The 17,740-nt window shown below is 42.6% G+C and overlaps 1 protein-coding gene across 1 annotated transcript; it reads left to right on the plus strand.

Annotated features, from left to right (window-relative positions):
* The first annotated feature begins 1,790 nt into the window (after window positions 1-1,790).
* Window positions 1,791-16,504, plus strand: xylt2 (xylosyltransferase II). The gene is made up of 11 exons (XM_028600292.1): window positions 1,791-1,959; window positions 6,521-7,052; window positions 8,531-8,706; window positions 10,323-10,525; window positions 11,373-11,453; window positions 11,696-11,912; window positions 12,868-13,044; window positions 13,166-13,422; window positions 13,547-13,742; window positions 14,130-14,463; window positions 14,847-16,504. Exons 1-11 carry the CDS (start codon window positions 1,828-1,830, stop codon window positions 15,167-15,169), a joined length of 2,628 nt encoding a protein of 875 aa, XP_028456093.1. The 5' UTR covers window positions 1,791-1,827; the 3' UTR covers window positions 15,170-16,504.
* Window positions 16,505-17,740: the final 1,236 nt, after the last annotated feature.

A 17,740-nucleotide genomic window follows, 5' to 3' on the forward strand; every position in this document is an offset into this window, starting at 1 on the left:
ACTGTAGGGAAATTTTGAGCGTCAAACACTTCATTTCCTGCATTTTGATACTCTTTTATGCACCAATTAACGGCTGAAATACGTTTATTTAGCCTATGCAAAGAAAGAATCAACACAGATTCCAAATATGTCAAAAATATAATGGAAAATATGTTGTTGTGTGTCATTGCGCATTTTTACGTGGGTATATGGAAATCCTGGATCTTTCTTAGTGAGTATACTGTGTATAGCTGTGTAGCCTATCACGTAGACTACACCACTGGGTGGGATGGATCTCCTAAATGGGTGTTTGACTTTGATCAGTCTTTCTGAATTGGATCAATTTATTCTATATATGTACGAAAAAGAAGCAGGGAGAAGGAAGTCAATTATAACTTCAGTCTGGTAAGATACTAAAAATGTTAGATAAGGGTTAGAGGTATGGTCACATATTTTATACATAAACCTAAAAGATTCAAAAAGAATTTAACTGAAGATATGTACTGGAGAAGATGTGAGGGACTCAATGGGAAAATTGTATGATAAAAACCTTTGAAGTTGTGCTGCATGCAAAAGGAAACATCAAATAGGCTATGGGCTCACATATTTTGTGATCCTCCGAGAATAAAAGAGTTCAGAAACACCGCATTGGTTTGATTTACTTTTAAAGACAACCTCACATGTTTGTTTTTTTTAATATATGAGTAATTTATTATAAAACACACCAGATAACATATCAAAGTGAGGAAGTTGTCCCCAAATGTTGAAAATTAGATCATGTTAGGGGTTAGGGTATAATGTATGTCTGATCTTTGTAGTGGCATGTGTAGGCCATATAGGTTTGTCCAGAGGGGGCTGGGAGGGTGTCTGTATGCATGTAAATGATTGGATAAGTATAATTAGGCTGTAATAATTTAAAGGTGAGATCTTGAATGTCTATGTTGCATACGACAGGTACTGTACCAGACATGTAAATTGTCAGAAGATACTGTGACTTGTATGGGCCTATGGACTCCTCATTACTACGGCCATATGTGCTGTGTGTGTGTGTGTGTGTGTGTGGGGGAAAGGGGGGCAGGAGGTTGTGTGTGTGTGTGGGGGGTAACTATATTTGTCGGGTCCAAAAGACGGTAGTCCACTATACTTGTGTGGTCCCGACAGCTTTGTGGGGCCAAAATGCTGGACCCCACAACTTTAAAGGGCTGTTTGAGGGTTAAGACTTGGTTATAGGATTAGGGATAGAATTAGGTTATGGTTAGGGTTAGGGTAAGGGTTAAGGTTAGGCATTTAGTTGTGATGGTTAAGGTTAGGGTAAGGGGCTAGGGAATGCATTATGTCAATGATGGGTCCCTACAAAGATAGTGCCACAAACCTGTGTGTGTGTGTGTGTGTGTGTGTGTGTGTGTGTGTGTGTGTGTGTGTGTGTGTGTGTGTGTGTGTGTTTATCCAGCAGTTTAACCAAAGGGTTTTCGAGGCATGGAGAGGTAGCAGTGTCCAGTTTTCCACACACAAAAGCAAAAATGTCTAAGTATCAGGTGACCCCTTGAAGGGTTTAAGGGGTTGGACTTTACACCTGGCCCTGCATGGAGAAGGGGGGTCTGGGAACAGACTGTTGAGGATGCCACCAACCTCCATGAAAAGGAGCAACAAAAATGATATGCATTTTTCTTCTAACAATGTTGTTTTATACAAAAATACACAGTAGAAAAATAGCTTAATCCATCCAGTGTGTGTAAGTTTTGGTTGGAGACCAACTTTGCAGCAACTTGAAGATGGCGAGCGGCACCGCGTGCGCGCGCAGTTCAGAATGCGCCCTGCACGCGCTCCCAGTCAACTGGAGTCGAAAAAATGGTGGCCAGCGCTCGAGTACAGAAGCTGCTCCGACGATATAAACTAGCGATTGCCGCCGCATTAACTATCCTCCTGGTCCAGGGGCTTGTGGTATGGAGTCTAAGGGGTCTGGAAGAAGGAGAGGCAGAGGTGAGCCACAGTCCCTCCGGTTATTTCTGACATGACAGTGATTCGGTTAGGTTTAATTGTAGAGCTAGCCGTTAGCACTTAGCGGAGCTCACTGTGTGTTATGATACAGTAACGCTAGCTAGCTAATGCTAGCTAAGTTAGCAGTTGGGGGAACAGCGCCGCTCCGAAACATTTCAGTACAACCGGACCAGCCCGGTCTTGTCTGTCTGTCACCGACCACAGCACCAGATTAGTACACCATGCTATATGTTTATAACCAAGTTAACGCCGTTGATACTCGTTAAATGGTTGTTAACTTGTTTAAGAAACAGCAGTGGTCTTCACACTTGTGATTGTCACCACATTTCATTTGGAGTCACTGTGGTAATAATTCATAATCAAAAAAAAAAAAAAAATGTGATGATGGGCAGACAGACAAACCAGTACTACACATCTAAGGGGAAGAGGTGGTCTTTGAAGTGATGCAACTTTTTGGGAACATGTGAAAGGACTCCGATATTATTCACTGATCATAAACAGTTCATCGGTATGAGCTGAAACGCGTCAAATTGCTGTCCCAGAATATTCACCATTTATTCTACTGTTAATATCCAACAGAGGCATTTCTATGTGGGGGCTGCTTTTTGTCTGTGATTTTCATTAAACTTTGAATCATACCAAAACACCCACAGAGGGAGCATATCCCAGAGATAAAGGCTAAAGTTGAGCAGATAGTTGTCTCCACTACATACCATTTAACATTGAGTCCAACGTGGGAAGCTTATCACTGTCTCCCTCGCACACCCTCAAAGGCTGTTCTCCCTTTAAATTAGATAGATTAGATGGATCATTTGTTGTCCTCTGTCAGAGGAAATTAGTTTCCACAGCCTGTACACACATAAGAACAATTAATCACAAAAAACACATAGCCTCAAGTAACAGAGCGTGCTTTGCGTGTTATAGGAGAGTCAGTGAGGGCTGGGAGGTTGGGAGTAGGGAGACCAATGATTTTAAATGCGTTGTGTGTGATTTTTGAAGAGTTTGTTGGTGACAGTGAGCATGGTGAAGTAGCATGTGGAATAGCAGAAGAGGACGGGCTCTATGATGCTCCTGTACAGGAGGAACATAAAGTCGGGTGTGACTGAGAGTTTTTGGAAGTAAAGTAAGTTTGGTAACAGAAGTGTCCCATGGAAGACTTTGAGCGTATACTATAGGAATCATTTTTTGAGGCACAATGATACTGATAGAATCACAGGAATGCAAGCTGAAACCTGAGTTTGGAATATGACAAGCGTGGACTGTGTGTATAATATTCCTCTCAACATGGATAGCCAGGCGGGTGAAGCAAGTAGCACTTGTAATGCCTCAGTCGAGTGAAGAAGTTTGACTCAGAGAGGAGAAAAGAGGAATCATTTAATCTGTCAGTGCACTGTGTCACCAAGACAATGACGTGGACTTATTCCACCTAACTGTGAGTTAAGCAGTAAGCACAAAGCTAGTTCTCAGTAATTGCTTTGTCATTCATTTAATATGAGTGACGCCAGCCTAGATGAAGTAATCCATTTCCTTTGGATAATGGACACACTAAAATGTGACATTGGGACAAAACTGGAAGTGTGGCATGTCATTCATCATACTGCAGACGCAATGTTCCTTTTGACTTGGACCACCTGTTTGCATTATGAGCCTCTGGGTTTTCTGCTACCTCGTCAGGTGCATGCTTTAACATGCTTCAGCAAATATACAGAGAAATGTCTGTAGGGGTCTATAGTTCACTATAGCTCACGTAGGACTGTAAAGGAGCAGACGTACATACCTCTTAAATCTCAACACAACTACACATAGTAGGCTATTTGCTGTCCAGTGCCTCAGGTCAAACGGCAAAAAACTGCATATATTGTTAATTTTATTAATAATCCAATTTCCAATTTAGTTTTTAATAATAATAATTTAAAATTCGGGGGGAAAAGCCTCATTTATTCCTTGTGAACTCTGGCTTCAGTAATGTGACACTGCTGCTCAGTTCACATGTCAGCCTGACATGCAGCTATGTTGGCAGACATCTATGCAAATGTCAGCACGCGGCGTCTCTGCGTGTTTGTAGACGCACAGACGTAGAATAAAATTTCAGGCTTATGAATGCATATTAATCATCACTTAAAGCAGATGCGAGTTAATGCAGGGACCACAGAGCACGGACGAATCCAGCCTTGTTCATGTTCAGTCAGGGAGGCCCGTCAATATGGGCAACGTCAGCTTCCCTGACTGAGCGTGAACAAGGCTGGATTCGTCCGTGCACCGTGGTCTCTGCATTAACTCGCATCTGCTTTAATCAGTGGCTTGCTGTGCATGTGCGAACACAGCCACGTGCATTTATATTCAAAGCCCTTGTACAGAATTGTGGGGACAGAAGAAGAAGACTCTGTCATCCTTGTGTCACCCTCTGCTTGCCTGCCTGTGCTCTCCTATGGAGCTGAGCGCACGCTGCTGCTTCCCGCTTCAGCAGATGGTGACGCTGATATGGTTTCACTCAACTTTAATTGGAAAGTAAAGAGGCTGCCTGGCTTGCCTTTGAATCAATACATTTTTGGCATGATGGTGTTAATTAAAAGCTGTGGAAATAAGTGATAAGGAAAATTGAAACATTAGCCCCCGCTGCATGCTTGTCTTCTGTGTGAGAACATTTACTCTGGCAGCTGGAAAGTAAGTAGTGTCTTTATCAATGTTAGCCGGCAAAAGGCATAGAAGATGTTTACAGTTGTGTTATTACTTTTTTTTTTAGATAATTTTTTGGGGCTTTTCCCTTTTATTAGTAGTAGAGACAGTGGATCGACATGAAAGGGGGAGAGAAAGATGGGGGATGACATGCAGCAAACGGCAGCAGGTCGGATTCGAACCCGGGCCGCTGCAGGACTCAGCCCATACTGGGTGAGCTAGAGGCCGCCCCGTGTTTTTATTAATGTAGCAGCTATGAGACACTAAAGAAAATGAACCACCACTGTTGGAAAAAAAGTGAAATATTCATCAGGACTTTGATGTTGAGAACCAATGTTTTTAATTATAATTATTGGGTTTCCTTAACAGAAATCTCGCTGTTTCAACCAGGTGTCTCTTCATCCTTTACTTTATTAAAGGAACCCAGGTTGGTTTCTTGTTTAGGTGCCGTTTGGGACATCGGTTTCTGCCGAAAGCGGACAATAACCAGGTTACTCAAGTGCATGTAAAATCTCTAAAAGAGGCTTGCGCTGCAATGGTATGTAACAGTGCTCCACAATGCCTCTTACAGTAATGGGTTTGAGTGTGCAGTTGGCGATCAGCAGCAGACTGTGCAGTGTTGTTTGGCAGCTGGTTCATTGGCACTGCATTATCTGGCTCCTTGTCCTACCACACAGCACCAATCCCTCTCTCGTTCCCACCGTCTCTGGGCTGTCAGCGTGCCAGTGGCGTGAGGCGAGCGAGCCCGTGTTCTGCCATATCGTCTGACAGAGGCAGAAAGCTCTCAGCCCACTTACTGTTCTTCTTCCTCTTCTCCAAGTGCACATTTTGAAGGGCCTTTTGTGTGATCCAGTAATCTACTGTGCCAAAGCTGTGATGCGGTTTGGCTAGAAGATTAAAAAATGTCTTGTTTTTTCTTTTCCTTTCCTTTTTGTAGGTGTGAGTTGTGCTACAGTGAAACTGATTCCCTCTATACTCTTGCATTGAAATGATACGATTTGGACATTGAAATTGTAAGAAGAAATCCGGATTAATGATGGTTGTGGTGTATCCGACACTAGGTCCTCACGTCATTACAGTACCTCAAGTACCTTTTGTGTACAAAAACACGGACAATAAACTGAAATGTTTACAAAAGATGAACTTTCTAGCTTTTATTTATATTAACTACAATTTTCTATTGGCGGAACACGCAGCTCAACACAACCCTTGGAGTAGATCTTTCCCTTATATCGCTGATTTTCACTGAACCACAACTATATGACAAATGATGTTAGAGCCAAAGATTCAAGTTTTTTTAGGCAGTCTGTCAAGTCTCAGAGGATGATTTTGAGATGCAAATACACAAATCATGATGAAATACTTTGATGTTGAAGATTTATTAATCATATTAATTAAGGAAGAATACTGATACAAAGCTGGTTCAAAGCCTGTGCACATATCAAGCAAAGTGCACGTCGTACTCATAAATTAATATATCTGCCTTTGTGCGTGCACGTTTTGCCAGAGTGTGCAGACAGAGATTGGTTGAGGTCTCTACCGTGAATCACTCGATTCATTGTGTCTTTCAGTGCATGTGGCTATCCAGAACTGTGCTTTTTGCAGATTAGCTCCACAAAAAGGCTGAGGCTCAGCTAAAAATAACCCCAGATCAGAAAAATGAGGAGAAAGCAAGTAAACACATCCTTCCATCTGGGGCCCTTTCAGCTGTTGTCTTAGTGGTGGTCTTAGTTTACCTTATCACCTTCCTGGATGGTGAATCAACTCCTCCTCCCACACCAGTAGTCTTTGTCCAAGATGTTCTAATGGCAAAAAAGTTGGGTTTTAAAATGCTGCTGCTTTCTTCTTCTCTCCTCTCTCTCATCAGAGAAAAACACGACGCTCTAAGCTGCCTGACAGCCAGGACCCCAAGAGAGACGCAGCACTTTGGAAGAAACAAAACTCTTTGTCGGGGAGGGGCAGATGGAGCGGCAGGTCGGAGAGGACGGGGGGCACGGCAGCCAGCGCGCTGAGGAGAGGGACCAACCGCAAAGGAGAAAAGCCCAGCATCAGGCTGAAGTCTGCCCAGGAGCGGGGGATGACGGGAGCTGGATTGGATACTGTGGCCCTCCATGACCTGTCCAGCAGCCGCAACTTCAGCGAGACCCGAGGTGGCACTGACGGGGCGGCAAAGTTACCCACTGCTGCACTACCGGGGGAGCCGGGCAGCGTGGACGGGGCGCACCAAGCCCCCAGCAGCAACTTTGTGCCTAAATGTGATATCATAGGCAAGGACGCGCTGTCTGCCCTTCATCGCGCCGGGTCACAGCAGTGCCGACAGGAGATCGCCAACATCGTGTGTCAGCATCAGGCCGGGAAGCTTATGCCAGACGCACTTCCTCAGTTCTGCCCCGAGCTCGGTGAGAACGTGTGCACGGGGGATTTCTCAATTTGTCCAATTTTCACCCACTGATTGTTTTTCTATCAAATCATTTCTCATTGCCAGATTTTCTTGAATATTTCATGAAATCTGTGGTTAGGTTTGTATTTGATACTTGTTGTATCTAAAGGAAGCCTGGAAACATATGTTAACATGTGTTTTTCATTCAGAGAGACAAAATTATTTTAGATATAGTAGAAGTTCAAGTCACCACTACCTCTGGTCAAAATATTGACTTAGTATCTCAGAATATAAACTAAGAATCTCAAAGTAATGAGAAAATGTCAAATATTGACTTAGAATCTCAATATATTGGCTTAGTATCTCAATATATTAATTTATCTCAAAATATTGACTTAGTATCTCAATATTGACTTAATATCTCACTATATTGTTCAGTATCTCAATATATTGATTTATCTCAAAATATTGACTTAGTATCTAAATATATTGACTTATCTCAGAATATTGACCTAGTATCTCAGTATATTGACTTCATATCTCACTACATTGGTTCAGTATCTCAATATATTGATTTAACTCAAAATATTGACTTAGTATCTCAATATATTGACTTAGTAACTCAGAATATTGACAAAGAATCTCAAACCAATAAGAACATTTAAAATATTGACTTACAATCTCAATATATTGATTCAATATCTCAGAGTATCGACTTAGTATCTCAATATATTGACTAAGTAACTTAGAATATTGACTAGGAATCTGAAAGTAATGACAAACATTAAAATATTGACTTAGAATCTCAATAAATTAACTTCTGCACACCGGCGTGCAACATATTACTTTTTATTATGAGTCTGGAGATCCTTTTTTCTTGTTGAATGGGAAATCTATTGTTGGGACACGTTTGTTTCTACTGTTCAACAGAATTGTTTTAATGTTGATAGTGTTTGGATGCGTTCAACGGTTTGTTCAAATTCTGCATTAGCAAAACACAATTTTTTTTAATAAAATGATGACTCTTTACCCGGACAAGTGACTTTTATGCATGGATAAGTGAAACGTAAATGTACTTGTCTCAAAAAGTTAATGTCAAGCCCTGTATGTGTGTGTGTGTATATATATATATATATATATATATATATATATATATATATATATATATGTATGTATGTATGTATGTGTATATATATATATATATAACTACATTTACGAATCGTGTTTGAATCGAAAATTGATATTGAATCGAATCTTGAGCCTAAAAATCGGAATTGAATCGTGACATTTTCTGAATCGTACACCCCTAAAAACAATCCTATACATTTCGTACATTAACCTATTATGTAACCCACTAAAATAAAGCTGTATGCATTTTTATTATTGTTGTTAATGAACAGTGTCTTTCTCAACACCCAGCCTACAAGATATTATTATTTGAAACTCTCGACTGACCTACTGAGTCTGTCCTTTTATGTCTCCGTCCTCTTTGGCCAGGTATATCAAATCTGGTCCAGGCCGTTGGCGAGATGGACAACAGCCTGTCCGAAGTGGAGAACCCCGTCAGGGTGGCATTCGTTCTGATGGTCCACGGCCGTGCGGTACGGCAGCTCAAGCGCCTCATCAAAGCCATATATCACCGTGACCACTACTACTACATCCACGTGGACAAGGTATGCCCTAAAAGGAGATCACAGGGCCTCAACTACCATTCAGTCTCCTTATTATGTACATTACACAATTGTCCTTGCTTGCATGCACCACCGACACAATTCTGCATGATAGAAATATCCAAATAAGAGACAATTCATTCTTTCTGCTGGTGAAACTAGCTTACAATATTGTTTATTTATGCTTATGCTGAACATCGAGGAGTGTATTTGGCACCCTGCGAGGTTCTGGCTACACTGAGCTAACAAATGCTTTTACTAGTTAGGTCTTCATGCATTATGAAGGTTAAATATATCCTGTGGGTCTCACAGTGTGGTAAAGGGGATTAGCCTGGATAGAGTTAAGTGTGGTTATTCTTAGGGGCTAGATTTAGTGGAGAAAAAGTCTGCTTTAATGTGCAGCTAGAAGGCAAAAGACAAATGTACGGCTGACTGGCGATACTGAGGCAGGGACCTCAGGTGTGTCCAGCGCAGACAGCAGAGAAACGGGGGCCCATGGTCTGTGCACCTGTGTAGCCGGAAAGGTTGTTGAGTCCTGTGGCTTTGCTCTGTTCGGCTGCCAAGGGACGGTGGAGGATCACCGGAGCCAGTGATGAATAAGAACACCACGGACACAATCTTAGACACTTTGCCAACCTAACCTCATTTATCTCTGAGGCAAAAGCCTGTTGAGATGAGGCTGTAAAACAGGTCAGGTTGTACTGGAGTCAGTCTACCAGCTCCTCTGCACTCCGCCACACAGCCCTCTTTTTCTCCCGACGTCTACAAATGATGACTGTGAGTTTAGGAATGTCATTCCGTTGCTGTTGTCTCCTTGGTGAACACGATTAGGATAGCCACAGATTCTTGCAGTGTCCCAAGAAGTCCTGGCTAAATGTAGGACTTGGCCACACTTTATTTAACACAGGACAGAGTCAGTAGCACACTGTTTGTGCTTCACTAAACAACACAATTGGACCTAATGTCCTGGAACAATTCATTTACAAGTGTCCTTTTCTGTTTAACTGCCCATTTAGCGCTTGACAACCTTTATTAACCGTGTTTATTTGGAAACAGGCTGCCTGTTAATTAATTGGTATTTAATCTAATTTAGCTCCCAAGGAAAATTAAAAAACCCTCTTTTTAACCTACAGAAGTTGGCTTCTTGCAATCTCCAGATAAATGGTCACACATGCTCACTCGAAGCTATATCTCTCACCACTTCTAATGTCTCTGCATAAACCTTGACAGCAGCTTGGCTCTTTGACTTCCTCCATCTCGTCCTTTATTCCCTCCTAAAATGTAATCCCTGCTTACTGTCCTTTAAGATCAGTTCATTTTAGTTTTGTGTCGCTGTCACCTATTGCCAGTGCCACTTTGAGAAGGAAATTTGCTGCAAGGCAAAAATAGCAAATTTTAATTTTCTCTTTCGGTCATCATGCTGACCCACAGTACAAAGCACCATGTGGCTGATGCTCTGCTCTGCTCAGATCAAATTATCTTTCAACACGAGCCAGCTTTGTGTGGTTGTCTTGGCACAGTGGCAGCTGCGGATCTGTGGGAACTAGAATACGTTTGTGATGCAGAAACACAGTTTTCACTTAATTAAGAGTTTGACCTTTTGCTTTGAAATTCTCCAGCGGTCCGGCTACATGCATCGGGAGGTCCTGCAGATAGCCCAGCAGTACCCAAACATACGAGCCACTACCTGGCGGATGGTCACCATCTGGGGTGGTGCCAGCCTGCTAAAGGCCTACCTGCGCAGCATGAAGGACCTGCTCTCCATGCTGGACTGGAAGTGGGATTTTTTCATCAATCTCAGCGCTACAGATTTTCCCACCAGGTCAGCAGAGTAACATTATTGTTAAGCAACTTCCTTGGTCCACAGCAGAATTCTCACATATCCCTGCGTAGCCTTGTACTCGCTGAATTCAACCTTTACTATGGTTAAAGGTGGTCCCCAACTCCATTCAGTTAAATACTCCATGTCCAGTGCAAATACTGGTGTTGTGCAGCAGAGCTTGTCTTGACAACTTTTGTGTTGATTATTTTGTGATTGCCTTTTTCATTGCTAGCTTAAGCTTTCAATACTTCATGGAGATTTGATTTTTTTGCTGACTAACAGCAACTGCACAATTAGTAGCAGCCATAGCATTTATCAGATGAAAAACCGCAATCTGTAGCAAAATTAATTGGATTGTTTTTGTTTTTTAAAGATTATTTTTTGGGCATTTTAGGCCTTTATTTTTGACAGGACAGCTGAATGCATGAAAGGGGAGAGAGAGGGGGGGAATGACATGCAGCACAAGGGCTGCAGGTCGGACTCAAACCTGAGCCTGCTGCGTCGAGGAGTTATCCTCGATATATGGGCGCCCGCTCTACCAACTGAGCTATCTGGGCGCCCTGGATTGTTATTTTTTCACTGAATTACAGAGCTGGTAGTAAATAGTCTGCTTTCTTGCTGACCAGTTTTTGCTGAATTCTGGGGATTTTTTTTTTTTTGGTTGGATGCACAATTCTGTGTCAACCGAATCCTATCCAAAGTATCTAATTTCAGTCATTTATATCATCAGACACCACCATGCTCGAGCCAGCATTTTATTTTCCCAAAGAATCTGCTAGAAATCGTATTTTTCTTTCTTGACCTAACCCCTCCTCCTTTCAACGATTCCCTTATCCCCTTCCTGCAGGACCAATGATGAACTGGTGTCGTTCCTGTCGCAGCAAAGGGACAAGAACTTCCTCAAGTCCCACGGGAGAGAAAATGCCCGGTGAGTATATCAGCTGTAAGATACAAACCAGCTAACACACACATTTAGTTGGCATTTTTGTTGTGTTGATTTCACACGAGAGGCAAAAAGCAACATGATGAAGTGATTCTTCAACCATTATTTAATACAGCGTGGCAGCTCAGACAGAAATGGTTTGTTTGGTCATTTACTTTGACGAATGCTGCAAATAGCATCACAGTGTCTCTCCCACACATCAATTTCAGCTGTGTTCTGTGTTGAAGGTTTATTAAGAAACAGGGCCTCGACCGTCTCTTCCACGAGTGTGACAACCACATGTGGCGTCTCGGCGAACGCAGCATTCCCGAAGGCCTGGAGGTCTCAGGCGGCTCTGATTGGTTTGCGCTCACCCACCGCTTCGTGGAATACGTCATCAACTCCCAGGATGCCCTGGTGTCAGGGCTGAAGCAGTTCTACTCCTACGCCCTGCTCCCTGCTGAGGTAAGTAAGCATTAGGTGGTCTGTTTTTCTCCCACAGTTGAGACAGACAGTTTGATATACAAGTCTGTCTCGAGCTCGTCCTCCCCTGCCAATTTAGAAAAGCCTAGCAGCGCAGATAATGTAATACTTTAAGCTTTCAGGCGCAGCGTGCAGCAGTGGTGCCAGACGAGAGAAGGGTTCACTTGAGTTTATCTGACTGTGTGGTTTAATGTCTCAGAGGAGGTGCAGTGGCTTTGCTCCCTGTTGTTTGGGGCTATATAGGCATGACCCATTGCAATTTAGAGTCAGTGTATATAAACTGTTTATAGTCTTTGGCGGTTTACAGTAACTGCATTTTCACGCAGCACAGTTGTTCAGTCCCTCCAGAAAAATGTGATTATGCGATTGCATAATTCAATGCATAATCAGCCAAAGGGCCACATTTTTTCAAATACGCCGCACTTTCGCCGCATAAATTGCAGATTTCCGCGCAACATATGCAGGGCTTGCATGATTTCATAATCCACGCATTTTCGTTGCAAAAAAATCACATATCTTAGCAGAAAGTTGAAAAATGCGTTTACTTCACACAAGAGCAGCCATTTTCCCCTGTTGCCATGGGAACGTTATGAAGTGACGTTATGAAGTGACATTATGAAGTGACATTATGAAGTGACATTATGAAGTGACATTATGAAGTGACGTAATTACGCGACGTGAACATCATCGAAAAGCAGGGTGTTGGGGGAATCACTTTTTTTTTCTCTTTTTCATCTTTTTGCAAGTTCCCACAATTTCATCGCATAAAACTGGATAAATATCCCACATCTTCCATCGCATTTTTTAAGAAAACGTGCCGCATAAGGATTTTTGCCCGCAACAATCACAAAAAAACTCTGCATTTTCTGGAAGGACTGGTTGTTGCACATTGCACAGCACTGCAGAAAATGATGTATTTACTCCTGCTACCTCCTAGTCCTTCTTCCACACGGTGCTCGGGAACAGTCACATGTGTGACACCCTGGTGGACAACAACCTGCGTGTCACCAACTGGAACCGTAAGCTGGGCTGTAAATGCCAGTACAAGCACATTGTCGACTGGTGTGGCTGCTCTCCCAACGATTTCAAACCGCAAGACCTCATCCGGATCCAGGTGGGTGGGCCAACAACTCATCCATTTCTTTCTCTCTTTCCCACTCTCTCGTGTTTTATTAGCACCAGTGTGGTTAGGGAGCTCAAAGGCCAATTTCTGGTATTCTTTGTTTTATCCACAGCAATTGACCCGTCCGACATTCTTTGCCCGCAAGTTTGAGTCAACCGTGAACCAGGAGGCCTTAGACATCCTGGACACTCACCTGTATGGCCAGTACGCTCCGGGCACCATTGCCGTCAAGGCGTACTGGGAGAGCCTGTTTGAGCAGTTGGATGGCGTGGGCTCACTCAGTGACGTGGCTCTCACTGCCTACACCGCTTTCTTTCGTCTTGGCTTAAAGAATCTGGTGACCACTCAGAGCAACGTGGAGGCCTGCAGGTCCGTAGACACTGTTTACCTTTTTTTTGGAGGCTCTGTAAATGATATAGCAGGTTTGTTTCTTTGCTGAATACAATAATCACTTGTGTGTGATTTATTTATTTTTTTTCCCCGCTCACTGCAGGTTTGAACCAGTAGGCTACCCTCTATCAGTACACATGTACTTTTATGACGACCGTTTCCAAGGATATCTGATGCGTCAGGAAGTCCAGGCTGTGGGTTCAAAGGTCAGGGAGACACTGGAGATGTGGGCAGTGCCCCAGTCCACGCTTGTCCTTGAGACAAACCTAAAGGAGTTTGAAAGGCTAAAGAACCTGGAAGTAAGTGTACTTCTTGTCTCAATAAGATGAGGATTCTTCGTTATCATTGAACATTCTGTCCTGTGCAACCTTTTAATATCAAGGCACCTTAAGAAACTGCTTTGAAGGAAGATTTTCTTCTTGATATGAAAAATTGGAGTGGTTTTATCAGGGCTTGATCTGACCAAAACTAAACTTTGAAGTTGAATTAGTTTTTTTTTTTTTTTTTTTAAGTTAATATTGGGAGGAAGGCTAGAGCAGAAAGTGCTAACATGTTCTTTCTCCTTGTCCTCAAAATAGGAAAGTCAAAGACGTAGGAGACATTGTTTCGCTGTATTGTGTCACATAACCCATTGTTAGTTCAGGACTCCACAGACTATGAGTCATCTTTGTCTTTGTCCCTGGCAGATCGGCACAGAGTGGGATCCTAAAGAAAGAATCTTTCGCAACTTTGGGGGCGTGATCGGCCCTTTGAGTGAACCACTTGCAGTCCAGAAGTGGGCACGCGGTCCCAACCTGACAGCCACTATTGTATGGATTGACCCAGCTCTGGTGGTGGCTGCATCTTATGACATTACCGTGGATGTGGATGCAGAGTACACCCAGTACAAACCCCCGCTGCAGCACCCTCTGCGGCCCGGTACCTGGACGGTGCGGGTGTTAAAACAATGGAAGCGCGTGGCGGAAGTTCGCTTCCTCGTCATGCCCTTAACCTTCAAAGATAAGGAGCCACTACGCAAAGGTGAGTCGTGGATTCAGAGCATGTGATTGTTACTTTAAAGGATAAATCTGGCGATATTCTATATTTCTCCAAAACCAACAATGCATTAGTCTGTCTCTAAATACTTCCCTAAGGCATAAATCTTCAAAAAAATAGGTCACAAATATATCATTTCAATTTTAAAAACAGCTGGATAATGTAGTTTTTGGATACACGGACAATATGTTGGTCTTTTCATGGGATTGTTGATGATAAGAAATAATATACAGTAGAAATATCACCAGACTAATTGAAGGATTAAAGTTTAATATGTGATAACTCATCCGGAAAGTTTCATTGGATCTTTTAAAAACTAATTTTGTCTTTCACTATTTCTTGTCTGCAAATATGAATGTCCACTCCAGAAGAGGACAGCTGGCTGCATGCAGGTCCTGCAGGTAACCTGTACACGGAGCAGAGCTTCCAGCAGCTGAGCTCTGTGCTGAAGCTGCCTCCCCAGGAGTCGGCCATGCAGGAGGCCCAGCGTAAAGCCCAGCTCGTGGGTCAACCCCTTGAAGCGTGGGTGGACAGCAGCATAGAAACCTTCTGGGTTACAGGCGGCCTGTGCGCCACACAGACTTCCTCTTGCCCAGCCGTGGGACCTTGCTCCAAGACCTCCTGGAGCTCTCTGTCCCCGGACCCCAAGTCTGAACTGGGCCCAGTCAAAAGTGATGGGCGGATCAGGTAGCCCCAAGAGAGGAGAGACTGTAGACTTCAACATATAACACAGGAAGACTGAGGGAGAACTGGACCTACACTGGAGAGCTCCAAGAGAACCTGTGTGAACCGGATATTGTCTCAGAGCTCAAGGGCACATAAACAACAAGACATCTTCCTGCACTGAGGAGTCAAGACATTCTCAGTCAAGTGGTTCTACAGACTTAAAAGAAGAGGAAGTGACTGCTGGGAATTTGCACATAGAGGTTTTCAAGCGCAAGGACTTGTCATTGTTTGCTGAACAGATACACAGCTGCCAGATGTATTGTGTTGTTTTGCTGGCACGCAGCTTGTCAGTCATGGTCTGAGTTTGACAAAAAAAAAAAAAAACTGTGCATGTTTGACTTCTGTTTGGGCGCACAGTGTTCAGTTTTTCTCTGCTTTGAAAGAATCGGGAAGCAGTTGTCTAAACTCAACAACAGGCTCCTCTTCATTTCAAGGGAGAGTGGAACCTCTGAATCATGTTATTGTGCTTATTTTGAAGCATTAGTATGTATACATAAGGAACAGACAGATGAAGTGCACTTTACTGTAAGACTATAATGTTACACAGAGGTCACTTGGTTATAGTGCGAGGAACAGACGTCATGGTTAAGGTGGTCACATCACTTGCATTTCCATAGACTCTAAAGCAAATACTTGCACCATCACTCCACTGCACAGACATATCACTAAATACTGAGACTTGTAACCTGTATTAGGAAAAGATAAGGAAAGAGGGTGTAGAGAGAGTATTTCATGTTTAGTTCGGTTTACTGACATATGATTTGAACATGAATTTTTTTTTTTATTGTATTTGTTTTGTTTTGTCTGTTAGTTCCCTGAACTGGCTATAAAGTGTTAAGTTGTCTTTAATGCCCATTGTTGCAGCAAAAGAAAAAGCCACTCTGAGTTGTTTATCTGATCAAAGGAAGTGCAGAGACAGCCGCAGCATCAAGGCTGCAGATAGCCAGGTTATGTTCAAAATTCCCTTGAAATACATGACAAAACAATCTCACTCAAAACAACTACAGTTCTATGACAAAAACCTGCAGCAGGTGGCTTGAGATTGTTTTGCCAGAATGAACTGTCAATGTGTAATCTGACAAAATGTGGTATGCTCATTGGCCCCTTAGAATTCTTTTGAACTGAAGCCAATTTAGCAAGAAATTTTGAGAAGATTGATACTACTGTCATGTTTTATAAGGATAAATACGAGGCTACCTAGCTTAGCACAAAGACTGTAAACAAAGGGAATGTCTAGCCTGGCTTCCAAAGGTAACTAAATCAGTCTACCAGCACCTTTTTAAGCTCAGTTTTTTTTTTGTTTTAACCTTTACAAGAATCAAGGTGTAAAAACAACAAAACGTTGTTTTTACACTTGTTGATGTGGACTATTTCTTCTAGTTACCTCCGGGAGTCTCCACTGGTTGCCTGGCAACTAGTCCCGAACGAGAAATTAGTGATAGTCAAATGAAGCTTCGCGAACCAGTGTCTTTACTTTCTGAGCTCACTAGATGATTGCCATTCATTTAACCTTTTTCTTTGAACAGGGAGAGCCATCTAGTGAGCTCAGAAAGTAAAGACACTGGTTCGCGAAGCTTCATTTGACCATCACTACGAGAAATAATGCTAGCCCAACCCATAACCGTTAAATTAGTTGTTTTTACACTTCTGTTTTTGTAACTTTAAACAAACAACATATTGCGTGTTCGTTAGTGAGCTTTAGAGATACTGGTAACGTTAGGTGGATTTAGTTACTCCTGCTGCTAAGCTAACTGGCTGCTGCAGGTAACCACAAAACGACCGCACAAACTATGAAAGTGGTATCCGTCTTCTCTTCTAAGGCTCAACAAGCCAACCAAAAGTGTATTTCCCAAAATGTCCAACATTTCTTTAAAATTTAAATTGTAAACTTGGTTAGACACACTGTTCTCCTTCCTTTGTATCAGCGTGTATGCAGTAGTGTCACTGTGTGTTTGTGTGCTCTGTTTGCTTCACAGGTTGGTTATTGCTCTCATTTCAATTCCTACGGTGCATTTCAGTTCAGCTCTTTAAATCCACCAACCAAAAATGTTAGACAGTACACTGTATGTTTTATGTTTGTGTTTTAGCCTGATCAAGAGAATCTAAGCTGCCTTTACTTAGTGCAACGATGGATTGTTTACTACGGGATGTTAGCTTCCAGAGATGTGCAATGAATGCCTTTTCAGAGGATAGTGAGACCCCCCTGTCTGTATCTTAGGTTGCATTTTTACCTAGTTTTAAATGTTCTTAAATAATAATAGTTGGCCGCCATATGAGTTTTCAAGTGACCTTGTTTACCTTGCACAGTACAGTTGCTTCAGTGAAGCCCCCGTTTTATTGCTAATGAGAGAGCAAGAGTAATCAGCGGAACCCGATGTTATTTTTCTATACTGTTTGAGAGGAAGTGTGTATGTTGTCAGTTTGTCTCCAGTGCTCTGTTAAACAATTAAAAAGTTATGTCAAATAACGTGGTATTTGACAGCCCCACCGGTTCGATGGTATTTGAAACAGATCTTGTGTTTTTTTGGGGGTGTGT

This window comes from Perca flavescens, chromosome 15, assembly GCF_004354835.1.
Source record: "Perca flavescens isolate YP-PL-M2 chromosome 15, PFLA_1.0, whole genome shotgun sequence".
In the NCBI taxonomy this organism is placed as follows: domain Eukaryota; kingdom Metazoa; phylum Chordata; class Actinopteri; order Perciformes; family Percidae; genus Perca; species Perca flavescens.

Coding starts and splice junctions, on each gene's coding strand:
- xylt2 (XM_028600292.1), top strand. CDS start 1,828: ATGGTGGCCAGCGCTCGAGTACAGAAGCTGCTCCGACGATATAAACTA. Junction 7,053..8,530: donor TCAGTTCTGCCCCGAGCTCG/GTGAGAACGTGT, acceptor CTCTTTGGCCAG/GTATATCAAATCTGGTCCAG. Junction 13,045..13,165: donor AAGACCTCATCCGGATCCAG/GTGGGTGGGCCA, acceptor TTTTATCCACAG/CAATTGACCCGTCCGACATT.